Source organism: Cryptotermes secundus, unplaced genomic scaffold (assembly GCF_002891405.2).
Source record: "Cryptotermes secundus unplaced genomic scaffold, Csec_1.0 scaffold1782, whole genome shotgun sequence".
Lineage (NCBI taxonomy): Eukaryota > Metazoa > Arthropoda > Insecta > Blattodea > Kalotermitidae > Cryptotermes > Cryptotermes secundus.
The window spans coordinates 3,788-30,033 of record NW_019721027.1 but is presented as its reverse complement, the minus strand read 5'-3'; the positions used below and the strand labels follow the sequence as shown (position 1 = coordinate 30,033).

General features: G+C 39.1%; 1 protein-coding gene across 2 annotated transcripts; it reads right to left on the bottom strand.

Annotated features, from left to right (window-relative positions):
• Nucleotides 1–478: 478 nt before the first annotated feature.
• LOC111875318 (nose resistant to fluoxetine protein 6-like) lies at nucleotides 479–25,259 on the bottom strand. 2 transcript variants are annotated; one of them, XM_023871458.2, is made up of 9 exons: nucleotides 24,990–25,257; nucleotides 21,789–21,958; nucleotides 18,696–18,864; nucleotides 17,672–17,865; nucleotides 8,070–8,211; nucleotides 6,312–6,501; nucleotides 3,949–4,091; nucleotides 3,311–3,419; nucleotides 479–1,360 (listed from the first exon to the last, which is right to left on the bottom strand). In XM_023871458.2, the coding sequence occupies exons 2-9, from the start codon at nucleotides 21,812–21,814 to the stop codon at nucleotides 1,335–1,337; spliced, it is 999 nt and encodes a 332-aa protein (XP_023727226.2). In that variant the 5' UTR covers nucleotides 21,815–21,958; nucleotides 24,990–25,257; the 3' UTR covers nucleotides 479–1,334. The 2 variants fall into 2 exon arrangements, with proteins under 2 accessions (XP_023727226.2, XP_033611673.1); XM_033755782.1 differs by lacking the exon at nucleotides 3,311–3,419 and having other exon boundaries at nucleotides 24,990–25,259.
• Nucleotides 25,260–26,246: the final 987 nt, after the last annotated feature.

Here is a 26,246-nt window from a genome sequence, read left to right as displayed (position 1 = left end):
GTAGAGTTTCTTTTATTTGTTATTAATGGACTATAGTATCCATTATGAGAAAATTTTATTGGAAATTGAATTATGTGGAAAAACTATATGGTGTCTTGTGAGGAGAGAATTTCTTATTTCAGTATTTATACATAAAATACTATGTAATCAGTTGCTCAATAATTTTTGTTGTGGACCTAATACTTATGTTGATGCACCAGTTTGTTAAAATGATGAGTGTGTTCTGTATATTTTAAAGTTTTATGTCAAACTTTGAATTTACACCAACACATTATTATATTTTTCACTGAATATTATCATTCTTTGTTTGAAATAAACCACATCAGTGCTGTAAAGAATACAGTATGGGAGACATAAGAGTGTCTCAAATGGAGACAACGTTTCATTCCCAAAATAGAAGAGAGTAATTATTTTGATTAATTTGATAAATTTGATCAATCAAAACACCATGAAAAATGTTATTTTAAATGTACAGACCTTAGTTTTTTGTAGAGTTTATTACACTGTGAACCTTTGTAAAGATTTGTTTGCATTACATCTACAGAAAGAGGGATAATACTTCCAAAGTTTCATGGATGAATGACAAGTAAAAGGGATACAGTATTCAAATTTTGTATGTGCTGTTAGTTTTAATATATCTTGTGTAATTTACTGGTATAGTAATTACCATGTCTTGTTTTGAATTATAAGCTAAATACATATGCTTCTGCACATATCTGGAGAATATAGAAATATATGTAGTCAAGGCTGTTGGGTATGTGTTTATATGGACCTACTTTTCCACTTACCTATGTGATGTCCATGTACAGAATCTCATGTCAAGGGTTTTATTTTATAGATCCATACAGGTCAGTCATATTTTAAAAGTCAATTCCTCCGATGCAGGAGAAACCGATCTGCTACAAGCCTTGTGTTGTCACAGCAAAATGCAGAACATGCAGTATGGGCAGAACATTAATGTCCCAAACAGATTGTGAGGCCAACTATATAGGTCGCCTGAGACTATATGCATCTGTGACAATGCAGCCAACTTCCACACATAAAAAGTTGCAGTCACATTCCCTGTGGACATGAACATGGAACCTTGTGAATGTCAGGTTGCTGACTCATCCCTGGGACCAACACATCTGCTGGTTAAATTTGCCTGTAAAGTTACATGTTCAGTGAATTTACAGGTATCTATTTTCTAGATGTGAAAATATTTTAGAGATGTGTAATACGTTTGTGCTGTATATCCATTTAGACAAGTTACTGAGCTGCTTAGGCTGTATGCTGTTTGCAGGTTACACATCTTTCTGTTTTTTCAACAAAGGGGAAAGTTTGTTGGATTTTCTTCAGTGCTGCTTGCCGTTTCGTCTTCCTGTAAATGCAAGAACACAAATAACATGAGAGAGACATGGTTGCTATATTTCATTTGCTAAGAGCAATTTAGATTATCATCAGTCAAAAACTAAGAATTTTATTGGGCTCACTCAAAACATTACTTTATGAACAAAGTGAGTTTTCTAAACACTGCAGCCATAAAGTAAACTAATGTGTTATGGGTTGGCCAGTTTAACAGATGAACTCTTGGCTGTTCTGTATTATGTTCACAAGAAGAACTCACTTTGAAATTTATCTGTCTTTTTTCAAAATTTTTGAACCAGTATTGGATAGTTACACATAACAATACCATTACAACTATGAGATTTATCACATAAAAATTATGGTTGTTATATCACCATAAATATGAGGGATATTGGGAAAGTAACCTCCAGTGAGCTGTTAACGAAACAAGCAATAAAAGAAAAATCCATTACAACAAAAAATATGTGCATACTTAAGGTAATTCTCAACATAGTCACTGCTGGAATTGAGTCACTTCTCATATAGGGGAATAAGTTTTTGTATGCCTGTGAATTCAGCCATGTAGTGACACCTTCCATCAACTCGTTTTTGTTGTTGCTGTTGTTGTTGTTGTTGAAGTCCTGTGATCCCCACCTGTTCTTTATGTAGGTGAACAGGTGGCAGTCAAGTGGAACAATATCGGGGCTGTAAGGAGGGTGGTCAAACAACTCCCAGTTGAAATGCTCAAGCAGAGATCGAGTGTGAGCAGCTATATGTGGACTTGCATTGTCATGGAGGAGCACTACATACACCATTTCAGCATTCCACACCTTTCATTCTGAATGGCCCTATGCAGTTATTTGTGTTTCACAATACACTTCTAACGCCACTGTGGTCCCTTTTTGCATGAATTCAACCACCAGCACTGCTTTCCTGTCCTGTTCCAGAAAACAGTTGCCATCAGCTTCTGGCAGACCTGGGTTCAAACATTTTGGCTGTTTGGTGAAAGTGTGTGCACCCACTGTTTAGACTGCTCTTTGGTTTCAACATTCACAAATGAAACCCAGCTATAATCACCCATTACTTGTATGATGTGATCGAAAACTTCATCACTATCTTTGTGGTATTGCTCTAAGAAAGTAAAAACTGAAGCCATTCTCTACGTTTTATGTGCACCCATGAGCATTTTCGGAATCCATCTTGTGCAGAACTTATGATAGCTTAGCATAACTGTGATAATATTGTAGAGAACAGTGCTTTAAATTTATGGAAAATAACATGAAAGTTCTGAAATTGTGAAGTGTCATCTCCCATAAATGTTTAGCTCAACACTGAACAAGCTCATCACTCACTGCAGGTGGCTGACCACTTTGTTCTTCATTGTGAATATTTGCTTGATTATCTTTGAACACTCTACCCCACTGTCTTACAGTTCCTTCACTCATTGCATTTTGGCCATAAACTGTGCATTATTCATGACGGATTTCCACAGCACTCATGTTTTTAGCATAAAGAGAGCAGATAACAGTGTGAATTTCGTGGCTGGTGGCATTATCAATCACTGGGCACATCATAACTAACTCTGTAGAGACAAGAACAAATACTAGGTGACCTGTCATGTGACGGTTTAGGAGACAATGAATCATGTGACACTACCTCGCATGTGTGAGCTCTCCTCTGCCCCTGCATTCATTACCTAAAATAAATGGAGGTTACTTTCTGAAGAGCCCTCATATAACTGTCTTGAACATTAAATACCTCTAGAATTAATAATTAGTCAATTTATGATGATGATGATTACTAAACATCAGATTTTTATGCACTGTGAAATGAAATGATAAGACCTGTTAAACCTTATTGTGTATTGGTACTGAACTGTGTTGTCTGCATCGAAGGAAACAGAATATCCATTTGCACAAAAAAAAAGTCTAATGATTACTGCTATAATAATAATGTGACTGAGTACTGAATATAATTTTTTTACCTTCTGTAAGTAGCCATTTGAATAATGCAGAAGATGGCATCTCGACTAATAAGTAGAGGGGAACAGCCAGTATATATGACATCACTATGACAGAAAGCGTTATGTATGTCTGCAAAGTGATCCAAAAATGAGTATTTACTGCACTGTTTACCACATCTTATGCCTATTTGATATTCTAATGTTCACATTTAAGAGTTCACTTTCCATGGTGTATAATCTCCTTTTAGCAAAATTAGACTCATTTTGTATTGACAAGAACATTTTAAACTAAGTGGCTCCATCCTCTGTGACCTGCAGTTGACTATCTTCTCTTGGTAGAAGTACAGTGCCCCCTTTGGTCAGAGGAAGATGTGAATCCCACTAGGCTTATCTGTGCCCTTTACCTTAATACACTGATCATTCAGATGGAAATAGAAACAGATGTTTCCATAGTCATGTAGTGTATTAATGGGTGAACTAACATTAAGTTGCTTAGGATAAGGTCCAGTGTGGGCTTGTATGAACTTCATGACGAGTCGTTGACTGCCATAACAGCAGGATACTTTCTTTGACACTTGTGTAACAATTTACTGTTCAAGGAAGACCATGCAACATGGAGTTAGATGATTGTATATATGAAAGTGGTCAATTTTACTTACAAGCCAAGGTCCAGAGATGTCAAAGGGCTCCTTCTTTGAAGAAATTTGTACCGCAATCACATAGAAGTGAATTAGGTACATACAATAGTAGAGACGACCGAGAATCTGGAATGGCTTTGATGATGCAATGCGGTTGATAATCCCTGGAAAGTTGGATTAAAATAAAATTAACTTTTCAGTCATTTATACACAGATTTATTATAAATGTTTCAACGTTGGCCTGATTCTAAATGTTGAATGCCTTTATGCCAAACTGGAGAGACTTAGCAGCATGAACAAATCTTTGTTATAACATAAGAGAAAGTTTCAATGTCTGAAGAAAACTGATATATGAATATTCAGAGAGGAAAATGACGAATATGAATACTGTGGGATACCTAACAGTATTCTGTATAACAGTACTCAAACATTCTATTTTGCTTTTACCTTCAGCATTTAAATTAGAATATGGAGTATGTAAGAAACACACAGTGTTATACAGGGAGATCGAAAAGTCGCACACATCAAATTGAAAGTTGTTATAAATTGAATTGCAGTTAATATAATTATATCTCCTACTGCTAGATGGTACTGTAGGAATGCTAACAGTGAGTAGAAACGCCATCTGTCGTGTATCGGTCATACGATGTCTAAAGTATAACTTTGTTTATTGCGTGACAGACATGTCATTTTCCCAAGAACGAGTTTTGATTCTGGAACATTATTTTGCCAGTCATTCTTATGCACGTGTCGCAGACAAGTTTCGTCTGGAATATCCAGATTATGCCGTTCCTAACAATTAGACAATAACAAGAATAATCAACCAATTTTGAGAATGTGGATCAGTTTCAGATAGGAAGAGATCCGGGAGGACTGAGGCTAAACTGGCTTATGTGGAGAAAATGTTGCAGCATTCCCCTTCAAATAGTCTGAGGAGACTGTCAGCGCAATCAGGATTTCATACGGAAGTTCTAAGAAAGCGATGAAGAAGTTTCACCTTCGTGCATATCGTGTTTGCTGTGTGCAGGAACTGAAGGACCTGGTTAAAGAAAAACAATTAGTGTACTGTAGATGGTTTCGGACATCTATAGGCAACTATGGAATTGAAGAGTTTGATCCAGTTTTCTTCACTGATGAAGTGTGGTTTCACCTTAGTGGCTATGTGAACAGTCAAAACAATAAGATTTGGTCATCTGCAAATCCACATGTGTTACATGAAAAGCCCGTGCACTGGCAGAAAATTGGAGTGTGGTCTGCTGTATCACATCGTTGAATAGTGGGCCCCAATTTTCTTTGGAACAACAGTGAACAGTCCAGTGTACCAAGACATCATTACACAGTTTATTGCGCTTCTTGAAGTTGATGAACATGAGTTTTGGTTGCAGCAAGACGGTGCCACATGTCACACGTCTAATGAAACCATGTAGTTCTTGCGTGAGTTTTTCAGTGACCATCTCATTTAGAAAGGATTGTGGCCCCCTTGTTCGCCCGATTTGTCACCCGCAGATTTTGTCTTTTGCGGGTACCTCAAAGGAATTGTCTGTAAAACAATCCGCATACACTGGGTGACCTCAAGAGGAACATTACGGTGGCGATTAACAGCATCAGTTTACAGGTGCTCCACAAAGTGGCCTCAAACATGGTAAAAAGAGCTCACGCATGCATTGCTGAACAAGGAAGCCATTTCGAGCCTATGTAAATCTTGATAAATTTCTTGATCATTGTTTAATGTGTATTATAAGTATTATAAGTTTACCTCATTTAATTGCAATATTACTGTATTATTGTATAGATACTATGTATTCTAACTTGACTTGTTCCATATCCTATGGTGTCTCACCTGTACTGGATTTACGGAAGGTAAATAAATTCAATTCAATTCAACGTTGAATTCAATTCAATTCAATGTTGTAAAGACATGATTTGATTTTGCATTTCTAAGATGTAAGGTTATAAACATTAATAGTACGTGCTGTATGTCTTGTAGTTTGTGCATTAAACCAGCAAAATATAATTGCTTAGTGTGATGCGCGCGACTTCTCGATCTTCCTGTATTATGCTTTGAATATAAGAGCAATCTTAAAAACGTCCAGTGCCACTCAGTACAAATTAAACAATATGTAACTTCAAGAAATAAATGGCACTTACAGTGTTCCCATCTCAGAAGTTAGTTTGGACACCATATTTATACTGTTGATGTTGGGAATCAAAAAGTACTGGGATGGGTTGCTCTCAAATGGCATGCTGTTTAAGCTGAGTTTCAAGAAAATCAGTGTACTATATTCAGGTCCAAAATTGAAACAAGGGATTGGCTCAGCTTATTACTAAATGCTATAAACAAGGAACTTTACCCTTGTAACCATAAAATATAATGTAAAACTTACCACCATGTCCCAATGCACAACTTGTCAGAATGGTGCCTATTGCTGCTGCTATGATTATGCTATAACTACATCCATATAGACTTGCTATTAGGCTGTTATGTTTGTAGCTGGGCTGGTAGAAGACTGTGGATATCAGATGGGTGAATACAAGTGCTGTGATGGCAACAAGCCACATGACACAGTGCCCCACCTGGAAACATTGAATTATTATTATTATTGCTATTTAATAAAAACGTTTGATATTTACATTTCAAGTCGAAGCAGAAACATAGGAAGTCTAAGGCATGCAAAATATTGGAAATGTTTCTTGGATTTGAGGTTATCACTGTGGCTATGAAGATTTCTGTCTTTTGGGACATACTGCATGGTTAGAGTTAACTGGCGCTGTGTAGCATGGTTAGAGTTAACTGGCATTTTGGAGGAATATATAGCTTCCATCTTCAGGGTGCAGTGTAAGTAAGACAAGCAAGAAGCCAGAATGACTTATTCTTTGACCCTGAAAACTGAGGTGATATGTTCCTCAAAAATGTCTATTGACTGTCACTGGACTGTACAGCATTATATTCCAGAAAACAAATCTTCACTGATAAAACATGTCATTCTAGCACTCCAAAATGATGGGTACTGAGTCCATATTCACACAATTGATCACTTGAGAAAACTGCATTGCAGACATATAATTTCCACAGGCACCTGTGTGGGTAAATCTACTAAAGAATACGGTTTTCTGTTTTCTTTACACCTGGTGAGAAATTAAGTGCTTGTATAATTTATCTGCCTATGCACCACTACTGACATATATGTTACTGTCTTGTCACCAAAATGCAGGGCAAAATCATGACATAAAGATAGGAAACAGATGTTTTGAAAATGTGGCACAGTTCAGATATTTGGGGACAACGATAACAGAACGAAACCTGATTCAGGAGGAAATTAAGAGGCAACTGAACTCGGGTAATGCTTGCTACCATTCAGTCCAGAACCTTTTGGCTTCTTGTCTGTTGTCCAATATACAAAACTGTAATGTTGCCTGTGGTTCTGCATGGGTGTGAAACTTGGTCTCTGACATTAAGGGAGGAGCATAGACTGAGGGTGTTTGAGAACAGGGTGTTGAGGAGAATATTTGGACCAAAGAGAGATGAAGTGACAGGAGGTTGGAGAAAACTGCATAATAAGGAGCTTCATAACTTTTACTCTTCTCCAAGTGTAATTAGAATGAACAAGTCAAGGAGGATGAGGTGGGCATGTCATGTAGCACGAATGGGGGAGACGAGGAATGCGTATAGGATATTGGTGGGAAAGCCAGAAGGAAAGAGACCACAGGGAAGACCAAGGCATAGGTGGGTGGACAATATTAGAATGGTTCTTAGAGAGATAGGATGGGATGGTATGGATTGGATAGATCTGGCTCAGGATAAGGACCAGTGGAGGACTCTTGTGAACACAGTGATGAACCTTCGGGTTCCATAAAATGCTGGGAAATTCTTGATAGCTGCAGAACTGGCGGCTCCTCAAGAAGGGCTTGCCTCCATGTGTAAGTAGGTAAGTAAGTATGCACCACCTCTGACATGTGTCTTCATTGCTTGATTAAACTCTATGTAAACAGAGTCCCAGTATCTGAAATTTCAATCTTCATGCATTGCAATATTGTACTAACGTGTGCACAGTAAAGCTGGTCAAACACTGCATTTTTTAACTCTAACATTGCTATTTCACGTTAATATCTTGTCATAGGTCCCATATTACCAGATTAATTACCTTTGTCCATTTCACACTAGTGTGTGTTGTGTTGTGGTAGATGTAACCAAAGATAACTCCTATCAAATATGCGCCGAAGTTTCGATGGAATGTGATGTGGGCTCTTTGGAAAGTCTTGTCCTTAAACACCTGTTTTCCAGTCCTGTTGCGATACATAATTTTCAAGTAATTAGTGAAAGCATAAATATACCACTCTATCTAATATTCTGAATATGAATTCTTGAACAATAAATGCAAATGTCAAATTGAAAGAGATGTCTACACAAAACCATATATGTCCTTGGCCCTATGTGTAAATGTACTTTTATTATGTGCTTCTTTTCCTAAATATGTGCTGATACATACCCACATGCTCAATTTTAGTCTCATTGTCAAAACAAACAATGCACTAGCACAGGCATGTCCAACGCGTCGATTGCGGGATGATTTTTGTCGATTTCATAGGCCTATAAGGAAATTATACATGAACAGAATATAAATTCACTTGTAATATAATATGATTATATTCAAATTCTGAAAGGAAAATACGTGATAAAGTAGTCTGTACTTTCAATGTATATTGCTTTTACAACAAACATCATGTGTCGTGTTATTTTTACTAATATTTTTGCTTAAAGCAAGGTACGACGATAGGAGGGGTGGTGGATCAGTGGCAGTTTAGACACTAAAAATTCGATCACAACCTCTTTGAAGTTGGACATGCCTGCACTAGCAGATATGCACTTTTGGGATTTTGAAAGTTTGCCAGTAGACACCAATTGTTAACAGGTATGCTTACCAAGAGAAAAAGTGCTGCTTTTATTCAAACAGCAACTAGTTTTAGTACAAATGTTTCATTTGTACAAAATCGTCTTCTTCAATGTTCAGTTCTCTACTTATGGTTATGGGTTATGATATTTATTATATTAATTTTTTGTAATTTAAAACAATATTTGTATTTATTCCTTGTTAACTGAGACAGTCCCATCATTACACTGACTGGCTGCATGGTGGGTAATGCGATTCAGGTCCAAACAGGGGTAAGAATTTGTGCTCCATCATCACATCCACATCAGCCCTAAGACCCACCCAGCCTCCTCTCCAGTTAGTATCTGTTGTAAAGTGGCTTACATGTGAAGTTGACCGGTCAACCCCATCTAGTATTGAGGCTAAGAATACATGGAGCTTTACTTCTACTTCCCCATACATGACCATGGTATGCTGCATAAGCATAGGCTTATGTTTAGTGCACCATATTGGTAATTGCTTCCATCCATCAGTTACGCTGTTTGAAACACTTATTATATCTGAAAGATGATATTTTAAAATATTTCAATTTGGGCCTCCATATGCTTGTAGACTTGTAGTACTTACTGTATAATTGTCCTGTTGATTCAGAAAATTACTGACTTTGTTTGCTTTAGTAAGCTGCACACCAAATACACTTTATGAGATGTGCATGTAAAAATATGAACCCTAGAACTCTCTATTTGTGTATTTGTTATTTCCATGCATGCAGCATGAATTGGAAAATGAGCTCTAGCTCAGGTGAAATTTAACATCAAACAGAACAAAAGTTTTGCATGAGAACTTCAGACCAGAAAACTAAATTCAAGCTCTTTGCAGGCACAGAACCAACAAGCAGCAACATTATAATTGATAATGCAATGTTAGAGTAAGTGAACACCAGGGGCAGTGCGTCATTAGGGACTAAGCCCCACCTGATTTTGTTGTAATATTGAATTTTCATATTCATTCAAATGTTATTCTGTCTATTGAGTTCAAATTTGTATCAAAATATTAATATTTCTCGTTATCATGATGTAATTAAGGAGACACGAAAATGCAATAGTGATGTCTTGGCCATATCACAGCTTATTTGTATGGTTACAATAACGCAGGGGCTAGCTCGTCTCTAGCCCTTACTGTGTGTATCGTTAGCAGCCTTAAGTTCAGTGAACCTTTCAGGGATTCTAAGTATTGCATGTGTCTTGAAATGTCACGCTTTGGGCTAGTTTTGACAAGCCCACAATAAAAATAACACTATACACAAGGCTGAAAGTGATGGGTGGAGTGTGGATGTTATTGTGAACTTACCTCTATACTTCCAGCCTTAAGTAACACGTTCTTTGTAAGAATAGACAGAGGGTAGGTTTTCAGACACCATTCAGATTCCATCTCTCAGTTGTGTTCTGAGCAGTGGAGAAGATACAAGTTCCAAAATAAAGTAATTGTAGCATAGGCCTAAATTAAAGTTGTTTTTCAAGTGTAATTTCCAAATTAGGTTTTAGGTTAATATTGTATTCGTGTTAGAATTAGTGATTAATATTGTGACATGTAAGATTTGAGGCTTTCACGGCGGTGACTATGAAGAAAGCAGTCTTCTGGGATTTGGCACCGTGTATATGTTTGACCGTGTCTCACGGTGTTGTCGCTTGCAGATTTACCTATACTTCTTCAACCCTGAAGATGGGGGCGATACGTTCCTCCGAAACGTCGGTTAACACCACATATACACGGTGCCAAATCCCAGAAGACTGNTGGAGTGTGTAATTCAGGGAGACTTGTATAGCTCCCGCGTTATTAATACGTGAAGACTCTTGAAGATAGTGTTAAGAGATTTTGTTGTAGGGTTTGTAAAGTGTTGAAACCCGTAATATTGTGATAATTAATTGTAGCCGTTATTTGAAGATTGTTAAATAAACCAATTAACCATCTCTACGGCGTCTTCAGTAACGAAACACGTTACAATATGAATAGGGTGGACGCCCTTCTGAAATCACCGTTCTCAACTTTGAGTTTAGAAGAGAAATTACAAGTAAATCTCTTGGCGCGCATGAACCAACAGATTTCAGACTTGATCAGAGATGCAAGACTCAGAAAAGAACGTTTCCGTTATCTTGGTTTCGCAAGAAGAAATGGCCGACTGTAAGTGAAGAAAAGAAATCAGTATTTTGTTTTGAGTGTTTATTGTTTGGTAGGGAAACGAGTTGGACTGCGACAGGTATAACTGATCTTAAACATTTGTCAGAACGGGTTAGAAAACACGAAGCGTCGCAAAGGCATGTTGAAAATGACGTAAAAGTTAATCTCTTTGGTTCTGTCAATATTTTCACCCAATTAAATGATAGCTATAAGGTTTCTATTCAGCGTCACAATGGACTTGTGGGTAAAAACAGACACATATTAAATAGGATAATTAATTGTATAAAGTTTTGTGGAACGCATGAACTTCCTCTTCGGGGACATGAAGAGCGCGGGAGTTCTTACAATCGCGGGATATTTTTGGATCTCATGTCGGAACTAGCGGCTTTAGACAGTATTCTAAGTGAACATTTAAGTAGCGCAACTGTGTCAAAAAACACGCCGAAAACAATTCAAAACGAATTACCGTATTTACGCATGTATAGGCCGCACATTTTTTGCCAAAAATTCAAGAGGAAAACTGGGGTGCGGCTTATATTCGAAATATTCGAAATCACACTTCATTTAAAAAAAATTATATTCATAATTAGTAATACAGGGTGTTCTACTCCTGAAATAATATTCCAAGAAAATTATTTTTTCTATAATTTCTGTCTGAAAATTGTGCTGCGGCCTATACACGCACGCGGCCTATACATGCGTAAATTCGGTACTGGACTGTATACTTGTATATGCGGTATACAAGGAAACGGTCAAACAAGAAATTCAAAATGCAAAATATGTAGCTGTCCAGGCAGATGAAACTTCTGACGTGTCATGCATGTCCCAATTAGTTATTCTGCTACGGTATGTCAATAGCAGTAGACCTGTTGAAAGACTCATTTCCTCTGTTCACGCTCAGGATCGAACTTCAGAAGGTTTAGCATCAGTACTTAAACAAGAATTAGGACCTTACAACCTTGAACAAAAACTAATTGCTCAATCCTATGATGGCGCTCCCGCATTTTGCATCACGAACAGCGGGGTCCAGGTAAAGATAAGAGATACATTTTCTCATGCACATTTCATCCACTTTGGACATTAATAAGAGAGAACAATCTTGAAACCGCTGTGTCAGAAATACACAAACTGACAGATATTGTACTTACAACTCCAGTATCAACCGCCGGATCCGAGCGTTGTTTCAGCACTCTAAAAAGAGTTAAGACATACCTAAGGAACTCAATGGTTCAAGAACGTCTGAAGGCACTGGCTGTACTTAGCACTCATAAGGACATGATTGCAGAGATTCCGGCATTCAACCAAAAATCGATTGATTTGTTTGCTTCCAAAAAGAATAGACGAGCGCAGTTCCTGTATAAATGAGGTAACTTTTAAAGCATTATTTTAATTAATTGCATGAATTGCAATGGAGCATGCTTAAATTGTCNTACCCAAACAAATTTTAAATATAGTATAACTGTTAGTATTTTTATTAAATATTTATGTTTCATTCCATATCAGCTATTTGTTTGTTTACTTTTACTTTTATTCATTATTATTTCTTCCAAGTACTTACTTGTAATTTGTATGTGACTTTTAATAAGTTTGACTATAATGTAATTCATTCATCTGCACTGTGCTGTGTCTGTAATTAGCCTTGCGGCTGTTGACTCGGCACACTAATAATAAAGAATTGAATTGAATTTAATTGAATTATTAATTAAATATTAATGTTTCCTTTTCACTTCTAAATAACACTTAGTTTTATGATAATGGAATTATTATTATTATTATTGTTATTATCATTTATTTGCTTGTTATTTACTTTTATTCATTATTGTGTTTACCCAAGAAATTGCCTGTAATTTATTTTTGACTTATAATGTGTTTGACTAATGTTTGTATAATGTTACACGTAATTACTTTCATCTACACTGTGCTAAGTCTGTAACTGGCCTTGCGGCTGTTGACTTGGCACATAAATAATAAAGAATTGAATTGAATTATTATTATTATTGTTGTTGTTGTTATTATTATTGTTGTTGTTATTGTTATTATTATAACGTAAGAATGTATAACTGTCTCGTATTAGCCCCACCATCTATTTGAGCCAAGAGCCGCCACTGTGGAAGACAAAGGCGGATAGTTGTCATAATCGTGGCGGTCCTTTGGTAAGGCACTAGCGTATGGTTTAGGAGAAACGTGGTTCGAATACATTACTATTTTTTGTGAGGAAAAAATTAAGAAATTTGTGCAAGTAGGAAGCAAGTCGTACTATTGTATATGAGGAAGCCGAAGGTAACAAATATGTATAGATCTGGTGGTACGTGGGTAAGACACTGGCGTAGTATTGGAAAGGTACAGGGTTCGAGACCACGGTGTCTTTTGTCAAGTGAAATTGAAAAGTGAATAAATAAATACGATTTTTCTGCAGCTATAAACCAAGTCGTAGAATATAAGGAGGATCGCAGAAAGCGGTAGCATAAATATTCTGGTGGTCTAGAGGTAAGGAACCGGCGTTGTAAAGAAAAGGCCCGTGATTCGAGACCACCAGGATTTTTGTATGTAGAAATGAAGGTAATGAGATTCTTTCTGGAATTATATAGCGAGATGTAACATAAAAGGAAGATTAAAGGTTAAAATTTCCGTAGCATCGGTGGGCTATGGGTAGGTGGTGGTCTAGGAGTAAGACATCAGCCTAGTATTCAGAAGGTCCCTTGTTCAAAACCAGTAGGATTTCTGTGAAAAAATGAAAAGAAGAAATTAGTGAAGAAAGGCAACAGCGGAAGAAGTGAAGAGGGAGGGACCGGGGGGAGGGAAGAGTTTTGCGGCCGCTCATTAAAACACTTGCCTAAGCTTTTTTTAAAATCCACCTTTTATTAAAATCGCAAAAATTTGCCCCACCTCCGCCCCAACCACCCGCCCTTAGGGTTGACTTGAAGTTATTCATGTTATATTTTAGCGTCCTGTTGCACTGATTTAAGTTCATGATTTGTTTAATCCGTCTTGCAGTGCGTACACTTATCTATCTTCTTCTTGAACTTGAACTTGAAGTTATTCACTTGAGACCAAGCTAATTCAGCGAGAGTTAACAGGAAAATATAAAATAACTGTAGCGCCATCTGTGGAATAAAATCTCATGGAAAGCCACGAAGTGAAGTAAAAAATGTTGCATCTTAGTTTCTTATTATGTGCCTTACTGGGCTGTGCAAATCGCTCCTCTGAAGAATTCATTCTATGGGGTAGGGCAGGATGTACTGAGGATGGAAGCGTGGGACCCCACCCTCACCCACCCTTGTAATCACGCAGAAAGTTAATCACACGAGACCAAGCTAAATCAGCAAGAGTTATAAGAAAATATGAAAAGAACTGTAGCGCCATCTGTGGAGTAGTGTTCAACAGATGGCACTACAGTTTTACTTCATATTTTCTTGTTAACTATCGCTGATTTAGCTCGATCTCAAGTAATTAACTTTCTGCGTGAACCCAAGAGCGGGTATGGTCCCATGCTTCGCCACCTGTGGAGTAATGTTCAACAAATGGCGCTACATTTTTATTTCATATGAATATGAATACTATGGAAGCGTAGGACTCCACCCTAACCCGCTCTTTGGGTCAAGCAGAAAGTTAATAGCTTGAGACCACACTAAATCAGCGAGAGTTTACAATAAAATATTAAATAAAACTGTAGCATCATCTGTTGAACATTACTCCACAGATGACGCTACAGTTATTTTATATTTTCTTGTTAACTATCGCTGAATTAATTTGGTGTCAAGTGAATAACGTCAAGTCACCCCTAAGGGTGGATGGTTGGGGGTGGATGTGGGGAAAATCTTTACGATTTTAATAAAAGCTTTGGCAAGTGTTTTAATGAGCGGTCGTAAAAGTCTTCCCTCCCACCTGGTCCCTGCCCCTTCACTTCTTCCTCTGCTGTTGCGTTTCTTTACTAATTTCTTCTTTTCATTTTCTTTTCCACAAAAATCCTACTGGTTTTGAACGAGAGACCTTCTGAACACTAGACTGATGTCTTACCCCTAGACCACCAGTACCACAGAAATTATTTTTTAATCTTTCTCTTAAGCTACATCTTCGGTTATAATTCCAGAAAAATCTTATTAACTCCATTTGTATTTTATAAAACTTTCGTTGGCTCCGATCCTCGGAACTCCTGCACATTAGGCCAGTATCTTACCCATAGATCAACAGCACAGAAAGTTACTATCTTCAAACTTCCTCTTATGTTACACCTCGAGTCGTAATTCCAGAAAAAAATCGTATTAATCCATTTCTGTTTTACAAAACATTCGTTGGTCCCGAACATCTACCTTTAATCTTCCTCTTATATTACATCTCGCTATATAATTCCAGCAAAAAGTCATTACCAAAATCCTGGTGGTTTCAAACCATGGACCTTTTATTTACAACGCCGGTGCTTTACCTCGAGACCACCAGAACTTCTATGCTGCCGCCTTCTGCGATCCTCCTCATATTCTACGACTTGATTTATAGCTGCAGAAAAATCGTATTTATTTATTCACTTTTCAATTTCTATTGACAAAAGACACCGTGGACTCCAAACCCGTGCCCTCCCAACACTACGCCAATGTCTTACCCACGTACCCCCAAATCTATACAAACTTGTTTCCTTCGTCATATAGTACGACTTGCTTCCTACATGCACAAATTTCTTAATGTTTTTTCTCATGAAAATAGTCATGTCTTCGAACCACGTATCTCCTAAGCCATATGCCAGTGCCTTACCAAAGGCCCGCCATGATTATGACAACTATTCGCCTTCGTCTTCCATATATCCTACCGCTTCGTTTCTACCTTTACAAAATTCCTCTTACTTGTTGCTTCGTTTCAAAGTCATTTTATGACTGACGGTTGACCAGTCACTTTCTTTTAATTTAGAATCCAATCAGACGCTCTTGGCCAGAACTTAGTCTTGAAGTAAGCGTCACTGTTAGCGGCCTCCGTAGTCTAGAGGTAACGTACCCACCTCATGAATCGTGGTACGCGGGTTCAAATACCCGACGGAGGTCGTCGAATTTTTAAGGGCGGAAAAATTCAGGGAACAAGTCCTCCGGGAGGGACTTTAAGCTGTGTGTCCCGTGTCGTAACTTTACGGCACGTAAAAGAAACTAATATCTCCAAAGGAGATCACTGAGCCAAATTCCAGGACGTTTCCCGCCCAACAATAATCTCTAAGGCTTCTGATAGATGGGGGAAGCATTATAGATGCCGCTAAGCAAGTGGCCGAACTCGCTTGCTCGGCGGGACTGATGGTACGCACCATTTATCGGTAGGGTATAGAGACTGGTAGAATATCATAGAGGGAAGCATAATAGATCAAACTGGTCGCGATGCATGGGGAAACCCACCCTCTCGAAATAACTAACTAATAACTAAGCGTCACTGTTTGGTTTTTAATAGGAATTCTTTCTGATGACGAGACAGGTCTATCCCTTCTCACTTGTCACCGGCAATTACTTTCTACNCATAAGACATGCCTGTCACATTTAATATCAAGGAGAAATTTAAGGATAAAAAATTTTGTACATATATTGGGATTTCAAGTAATACTCTGAAACCTAACTTAGCTCAAAGAAGTCAAGTTTAACGTTCTGTTATAGGTACTCATACAATAACTCCATCTTTGATTTAGGCAGTGAAATTTGGATGAAAGGATAATATACGCAAATTGCAGGCTTCAGGAATGAAATTTTGACAATAAGCAATAATTACAGAATTTTAGAAAACGCAAAAGCTAAACTATAAAAATGAAAACTTCTTGCATATATGATTAAATGCTTTCAACATGTGCAAAGAAAATCAGACTACAGGATCCCAAAACAAATCCTGTAATAACATCCAGCAGGAGGCAACAACGTGGAAGACTATTGGATATGTAAATGCTGAAGCTGGTTGCTGTGCAATGGCTTTCTACGTTGTACTATGATGATAATGATGTGATGCAACCAGACTTTTGGTGGTGAAACCATGTGCAAAGGAGCTACGTGCAATTAAATGTGAGGAAAATACTGACCTTGTGTAGAAAAACTGTAAATTATATGCATTAGTCTGAACCAGCTTTGGTCAGCCCTGATATAGGCCATTCGTTTTTAGCAGAAATAAGCATGCAGTTGAATAACATTAAAGATTTTAGACATGCAGAAATAGTGAAAGAATTAAAGGTGGCTAAGGAACTGAAAGTTGGGAAGAGATCGTTGAGTGATGGGCCTAATTTCATTCAATTTGAGAGGGGGTTCTAGAGAAGGGAGAATGTGTATTTATAAACATCAGAGAACATCAAACTTTCTATATATTGATATAAATGCCAGTATCAAACCATGTGAATGCAGAGTGTGTTATGACGGTACTAAACTAACAGTAAGCATGGATGCTTTCGATTCCAAACGGTTCTGATGATGGTATATAACACTCAGAATTACTGGGTTTTTGGAAAAAGTCCCAAAACCCAGTAATTCTGGAATCGTTGCTTTATTTTATGATTACTGCTGTGAAAAAACAAGACATGAGGTAACACCTGTACCAAGTATGACGACACCATTGAGTATTTACTCCATCAAAGAGCTTAGACTATGTTGCCCCACTAGAAACTACTTCTGGAATTTGTGTGAAGTGGTTTCCTTTAATGTTAATGCTTGTGAAGCCATGCAGAGTGTCGCTGGAAATATGTGCATGCTTACTGTGGATAGAGAAGAAATAAAGGGTTCAACCCCTCAACATAAGTTTGTATGAAGGAGGTGAGAACACTTGCAAACAGCACACCAGCCAGCACTGCCTTGGCGTAACGCGGATGCTTCCACACCACGACCACAAGCAACGTGGCCACAACATGGCACTGGAAGTCAGCAGCCAGGTACCAGGACTGCGGCATGCACTGCAAATATTATGTCATTTTGTGAGTAAATATTGATTTGTCTATTTAATGTGGGCACGTCAATTGGTGTTGGTAAAAGGCTGCCATTAGTATTGTGTGCAAGTTAGAGATATTTGTTTCAAATGTTGTATATACACTGAGTTGTATTTTCTTATACAGTTAACAGACAAACACATTTTAAGTAAAAAGAAGAGTACAGTAAAGCTATCCCCATAATGGGCTGTGGAGGCCCATAGGGTTGTGAGACGTCAAGGCTCCCACATTTTTTATATAGTCGGCTCACAGATAGCAGTGAGATTGTCAGCCTTATGCACTGGCTGCACCTTAACTCCAACAAGATTTCTGGTACTCATTTCTGTTAGAGGCTACATCAAACCCAGGGCCATAGTACGGCTGGAAGGATTAGGTCAATTGAAAGAATCCAATGACCTCATTGGGAATCGAAACCATGACATTCTGGCTTGTAGCATAGTGCCTCAACCAACTATGCTGTTGTGTGCCCCTCACACTTTTTAAGTGAAATTACTATTCAAATCTGTGAGGAATTGAAACTGATATGTACTAAGAGAATATTGTTAAAAAAAAATAATGAAAAAGAAGTTAATTTAAACTTTCAGTGTACTTAATAATTTTCTCAATATAACAACACCTCAAAACTATGAAGGTACAGCTGAGCGGCCATCACTGGCATGACAGGTGACCCACTGACTGACAGCCAACTGATGCAGTACCTACTCCAGCTATTCAGTAAACACTCGATACATGAATTATATCACCTTACCACAGAAAGGATTGAAGTTTTGTGTAATTTCCAGATGTTGAGAGCTTACCATTTCTTCAACTTTATAGTAGTTGTTCAAATAAAGTAAGTTGATCCACCAGTTACGTCTGCAGTTCTGAGCTTCAGTGCCCACTACACTGTTCCACATAGGCCCTTCACTCATGTGGATGTACCAGGTAGCCCCAAATGCAACTGCTACAGCATACACAACAGATAACCTGAAACGATGCAATGTGACTAATATTAAGGTAAATATAATGTTGCCAACCTCAACCCTAAATTTCACAATAATACCATGCCCTGTTCACAAGAAAGAGGATGAGTGTCAGATAACTAATTAAAAGCATTCTTTATTCATAAAGACAATATATTATAGGTAAAACTTCCTTAAAACTACCAATAAAAATATTAGGTTGACTACAAGTCCAAACACTATAAGACAAGGGCCTGGCCTGTGTTTTAGGCTTGTTTGCACTATCATGATTATTTTGATGTTTCATTGATTACATCAAGTAATTACGGTAAGTAACCAGAAAATTTTTTTATAGTTCATGGACATTAAGAAATAGTGACACAGGTTATCTCAGTCAGTTTCTGGATGGGAAATTTGAATCTGTATGATGAAACAATTTGAAATGCTGCAATTTCAGAATATTACCATTACTATCGCTGTTATTAATATTAGAAAAAAACAAGCTTTTTCCTGTTATTCAATGGAGAAACTGTCAGTGCACTCTATAGATAGTTTGCAATTTCACAGCACTCACATGTGATGTTCCTTCTAAGCTGTGCACATGCGTGGCCATGCAGTGGCTGTCACACTTCCACACTTTTCGGTGATTAAAATTTTATGTCTGTTATGGACCTTCTTCAAAAATCGTTGTTCCCCCCTACCCCCAGGTTGCCCGAGCCAACCCAATTGCTCCTCAGACAACACCATGGCTTGTGCAATTGTGTCCCTGTCTTAGAGGGAACACTGCTCACATGAGAACCTACTTGGCATTTCTACCCAGTACACAGCTCTGTACTTATTAAATATATTCATTGACTTATTAAAACGGAGATGAGAAACTTTGAATTTAATGAGGAGTGAGCAATACTCCACTCTTAAAATTTTTATGTTTGTAGACACGGTTATACATAATTAAAATGGAAAGGCAAATGATTTCAAGCATATAGAGGCAGCAAGGAGAAGGGGAAGACAAAATATTACACTGAAAAAAGCAGTCTTCTGGGATTTTGCACCGTGTATATGTGGTGTTAACCGACGTTTCGGAGGAACGTATCGCCTCCATCTTCAGGGTAGAAGAAAAATATATAAGAAATCTGCAAGCAAAGAGACCGTGAGAACCGGTAAAAGCAGACTGGAAAAATACACAGCTATGTGAGAGCAGTGAGGGTGAAGGGGGAAAGGGCAAGTATACAAGTGAAAGCAGTAGTGTGGGAGGGGTAGGGGAAGGGAGCTGGGACAAGCAGGGTTTTTGTGTAGGGGAGAGAATGGCAAGTTGAAGGCTGGGCACCAGCCGTGAGCTGAGGGGTGGGGGTTGTTATGTTGGTTGGTCATGGCCTGTGTGGCCTGGATCTGGCGTCATATCCCGGTGGGGGTTTTTTAAGAGAACAGATGAGAGGTTTCCAAGACTTGCTGAGACAAAACCCCCCCCCTCTCTGTTCATATTTCCTGGATGCAGTTCAATCTCAATAGCCTCCCTAATAATGCGATCCATATAGCGGGTCTTGGTGGCGAGGATGGAGGTATTCTGAAGCTGAATTCGGTGTCCCAGATCGATGCTGTGTTCAGCTACGGCCGACTTGTCCGGTTGTTCGAGACGGATGTGCCGCTGATGCTCCTTCAACCTCATGTCCACGGAGCGGCCTGTCTGCCCAATATAGACCTTCCCGCACTCGCATGGGATACTGTATACACCCGGTGTCCTTAGGCCCAGGCTGTCTTTAACCGGCCGGAGGAAATTGGATAATTTGTATGGAGGCAGACCCACTGCTTTGATGTTGTGTCGGGACAGCACTCTGCTGATATGGCTGAATATTGTCCTGACATAGGGAAGGAAGGCGACAGAGCAACATGTGAGGTTCTCATGGGGGTGACTGAAGATGGATGCAGTATATTCCTCCACAGTGATCTGCCATACTACATGGCATCACATCCTGGAAGACAGATATCTTCATAGTGGCTACCAGCTCTGATAAGTGGTACAGTCAAATTATTTGTTTCTTTGCGATGGCTGAAAATCATTAACTGGGATATTCTTGACTATCTACAGTAAACAAGAATACATGAGGTAAATGGAAAGATAACAACTTAACATGGACTTCATTCAGTGTGATAAAAATAATTATATAACTGGAATAATCAATGCATCATGAACTATGCTTTTAATTTACCTCAAACTTGCCTGGAATTTGTTTAAAGGCACTCCATAGATATTCCGAATAAAGTATATTAACAACAATGTTAACATTCCTTGAAGCTTTCTGGCATTTGCTTAAGTGCCCTCCGCAGATATTTTGAACAGTGTTGAAATATCTGTTTAACCAGGCTATTAATTAATCAACACTAGCCACTGGATGTATCAAGAAGAGGATTAAGAAATGTAAATGCAGGCTTCTTACAGCAATACAGTGAGCAATTTGTCTCGTTCAGTGCAGGGTCTGGTCCAGTGGCGGGTTCTTGTGAACCCTGTATCCTTGTGTTCAAACAAGGGCAGCAGGTTTCTACATTATCTGAGTGACTGTCAGCTTCTAAGAGCTCTAAACAGTCAATCAGTTGTTGGATTAGTATTCTGACAAGTGAATTGAATTTATTTTGCTTTCACTACAATTATTACTTTTTCTATTAAGAGATATGCTTGGCCGCGCCATAGCTCAAGCGGTTAGTCGCTGGCTACCACCGTGGCCATCCGGGTTCGATCCTGGCTCTGGTCAAGTGGGATTTGTGGTGAACAAAGTAGCGCTGGGTCAAGTTTTCTCATAGTACTTCCGTTTCCCCTGCCAATCTTCATTCCACCAATTGCTCCACAAGCACCCTCAACCTATCATCTGGGGCTGGTACAGTAGGCCAGAAGTGGCCGCAGTGCAAGGGACTTAGTCCCACCCCACTAGCAACAAAAAAAAGAGATGTGCTTACCTTATATATCGCTGAATGACAATCATGAAGAAGTCAGGCCATTTGAAGATTTGTTTTCTATCCAGTTCTCTCAAAAGCAAATAGCTGAGCAGGAAACCGCCAATGTAGAAAAATGCAGCCAGAAATACAGAGCAATTGTAGATGGAAGCCCAGAAGATATTGAAATATGACTGTAAGAAACAGTTTAATTAATACTCGTACATTAAGAACCAAATAATTAAACATGTCTCATGTTTTAGAAATAGAATATCCAATGTCTTCATCATAAACTCTACAAACGGTGTGATTCAGATTTTAAATTTGTTACAAAATGCCCTGTAAAAGAGCTTGTGACATGTCAAAGTACCTTCCCCCTTTTTACTTTTCTTTTTTCCAGGACAGACTCAGTTCTTCCAGAAACTGATCTTCATACTCCATGGAGGAAAGAAATTAGTTGTATGATAGTTACTTATATTTAGGCCGCGCCACAGCTCAAGCGGTTAGTCGCTGGCTTCCCACCGCGGCGGGCCGGGTTCGATCCCGGGTCTGGTCAAGTGGGATTTGTGGTGACAAAATGGCGCTGGGGCAGGTTTTCTCCGAGTACTTCGGTTTCCCCTGCCAATCTTCATTCCACCAATTGCTCCACAATCACCCTCATCTATCAGCTGGGGCAGGTACAATAGGCCAGAAGTGGCTGCAATACAAGGGACTTGGTCCCACACCACTAGCAATAAAAAACTACTTATGTTTAGTATGCCAGTATGCCTATCACATTCCAGAGAAAGATAAGGGTAAATCTATCCATGTTCATAATTGAGCATCATACCATGTAAATGCAACTGGCTACAGGCTTGATGACCGAAGGGTCAGAGTGCGAGTTCAGGTAGGATCAAGAATTTTCTCTTCTCCACATTGTCCAGATCGTCTCTGAGGTCCACCCAACCTTCTACCAAATGGGTACCCGGGGCTCTTTCCCCGGGGTAAAGCTGCCGGGGCTTGAAACTGACCACTCACCTCCAGCTAGTATCGAGGTCAAGATTATGTGGATCTATACATCCACTCCTCCATAAGCCTTCATGGTGTAGTGCTTAATTAGTTAAATACAGGAACAACTTTTACCTTACTATGGACGTAAATGAAGGGGAAGGGTGACAGTGGCTGCTTTGAGGCTCTAGAAAGTTATTTCATATACAAGAAAGATGCTGGTACCCATTGGATAGGAGGCTGTATGGAACTCAGAGCCAGTCTGATTGTAGTGGAAAAAGAAAACAGTCCATTTATGACAAAGCTGAACATGATCGTGAAGTTCGGCTACAGAGTGGCTCATTTCAGTCCCAGCATTCACACTGTCCCAATAGTTTTTCAAGTCGACATGCAGGTCATTATCTTGCTGTTGGATGACATTTCAGGATATATTTTAGGGTGGTCATATGTGGTCTATAATTTATCTAATGAACTCCAAAAATAAAACTTCAGTACCTATATTTTATGTAAATACATGCACTAAATACTAAGGTTGACCTTTCATATGCCTAGTACTGCCAAAATAAATGATTGACACCATTCTCAAAATGGCTTATTGTTCCTGGTCTGCAATATGTCAGGTATGTGCTTCTGCCAGAATCCTTACACTATTAAGATATGATAAAAGCATATCAAACTTAGTCTCTGACATTTAGGGAGGACCATAGACTGAAGGTGTTTGAGAACAGGATGTTGAGGAGAATATTCAAACTGAAGAGAGATGAAGTGACAGTAAGTTGGAGAAAAGTGCATAATGAGTAATGTACCCTTCTCCAAGTCTAATCAGAATGATCAAATCAAGGAGTATGAGCTGGGCAGGGCATGTAGCACAAATGGGAGAACAAGAATACATGTAGGATATTGGTGGGAAAGCCAGAAGAAAAAAGACTACCGGGAGGTTCAAGACGCAGGTGGGTGGATCTTAGAGAGAGAGGATGGGATGGTAGCTCAGGATAGGGACCAGTGGAGGGTTCTTATGAACACCGTAATGAACCTTTGGGTTCCATAATATGCTGGGAAGTTCTTGAGTAGCTGCACAAGTGGCAGCTACTCAAGAAGGGCTCAGCTCCATGAATGAGTGAGTACATGCATATCAGTTGTCTGTGCTAAGTACATAATTCTGGATTCACCTCTTCTATGCAGATGACCAAAATGTGTTGAAAAAAAGCTGTGCATCTGGTTTGTGGATTTTCACAGCTTTTTGATACTGTAGGAGTGTGTGGGAACCCCCATATTCTAACACACAGCTTCGCAATACAACATACAGCTTCTACCTTGTAGGTCAAAGTCAATGTTATTTTGCAACTGACAGTCACTCAGTCTGTCTGTCTTGGTGTCGACGCCCAGCTGGGGCTCTTGACCAGATGTTTCTTTTTATATGAAAGTTACTGTCCTGTCTATGTGGGGCGTCCTCTCTGACAAGAGGTCGGGTCTGTCATTTGTCATTGTTACTAATATTAAGCCTATTATCAGTATGTAGAATTATTTACAAGTTTATAGGAGCTCAGCCTCAACCCGAGAGACCAAGGTCCCAGTTCAACAGCCGCCGGCCAGGCAGCAGACCCCCCCCTCCCATGGCGACACCACATCCACTACCTGCTGGTACCACTGCCGCTTCTGCATCCCGGCACAAAACTGTACTCCGCCCTGCTCCTTTGGCCAGCAGGGAAACTAATGCAGCAGACATCACAGGTGGCACATGTCTGCGCCAAAACGGTAGGCCGCTTCTTCATCACCGACAGACTCACCAAACGGCAGTTCGTGGTCGACACCGGCTCAGATCTATGCGTCTACCTCCACAGGCTCGTTTCACGACACAGGAATGCGCAAACTACAATCTTTGTGCGGCTAATGGCACTACCATCCACACAAAGTTCGCTATACCACCGTCCAAGTGACATTGACGACCACAAGTGTAAGAGATGTAGAAGAGATTACTGGGCATAGATTATTACAAAAGTTCTACTGCAGAATCCATGGAAAAGCTTGAGTCAAGGTGGTCCAGCAAAATACTTCATAGACTGTGGCGGTTTCAATTTAGTCCATTACGTAATACCATCTGAAGGAATAAATTTGCTGGCAAGCAACATAGAATTCCCCATACCACTTCTCATTGTGTTTCTCAGTCCCATTTAAATGTATGTAAACTCTGCTCTTTCATGACTTTATCTTTTGCTAGATACTCATTACACAACTGACCTCTTCAATCCATGCTGGATTCCTGATTGGTCCATGCAGGGCCTGCAAAATGGCATGGGGTAATACAAAGAGGCATCCAATAAGAGTTCGGACACAGCTGATGGCTCGAAAGTTTGTAGGGTTGTCAGAACTACTTCTGGCACAAAATTTCTTCCAGTTTAGTTGTAATGAGAAGCACAGTAGAAATGTTTCACCTGCAGAAAATACATTATATGGATTATTAGAAAATAAAAACTAACTGTCCTTTTAAAGACTCTCCTGATGTCTAACTATATTAATCACTTACTGATCTTCACTTAACAGAGATATGTGGTGACTATTATTTTACTAATCTGTCGAGTGTGGTCATTACACTCCAAAGACAATTATATTATTCAAAGATCTGAGGAAAAGATAAACTCTCAGGCAGCTATATGCAGTGAAAATTGTAAAGGGACAAAATTGTAGATTTCCACTTCTTTCATTTTCTGGGTGTGATTTGTAGCTCAAAATTCACCTGCACTGACTCAACTGAACAGCTCCTTGAACACATTAAATATATCCCTTCATCAGTCACAGCACTTCTAGTTTATTCAATTTCTTGCTACAAAATCACTTCACTTGATATAACATCATAAAGGAACAAAACAATCAGACTGATCACTTCTGAATGGAAGAAACATGAAGCATGCAGTGGCAAGCTGTAAAACTTGACATGGCCCTGAAGACAGAATCTCAGTTGTCATATTTTCTGATCATCTGTCACATATATGTCAGTAGCCTTCAGTATACGGTCAGTATGTTCCAGACTTAAAGGAATTAAAGGAAAAATTGATGAGCTTATGATCTCTTTACGTAATCAGGCTCCTAGCTTAATTTGTTTGACCGAACATCATTTAATGGATCATGAAATTGATGCTATACATATTAAGAAATATAATCTGGGTGCAAAATTTTGTAGAAGAAAGTTAAAAAATGTTGGGTATGTATAGTGACGTGTTGCGCTATGGAGGACACCCCCTCCCTCCCCAGACGTGACGTGGCGGCATCGGAGCGCTGTCGTTACTACGATAACAGGCAAGTCAACACTCCTTCCCCTACCCCGCGGTAACGTGGCAGAGGAGCGGCTGAGTCAGGCAACCATTGCCGCGGTGACGTGGCGGGGGTTGCCGCGGTTACTGCACAGCAGGAAACAACTCTAATCAGTGCTACCCAGCAACACCGGTAAACAGGCGACCAGGCAACAAGGAAGCAAGGCGTTTTCCCGTTGTCCGGCTG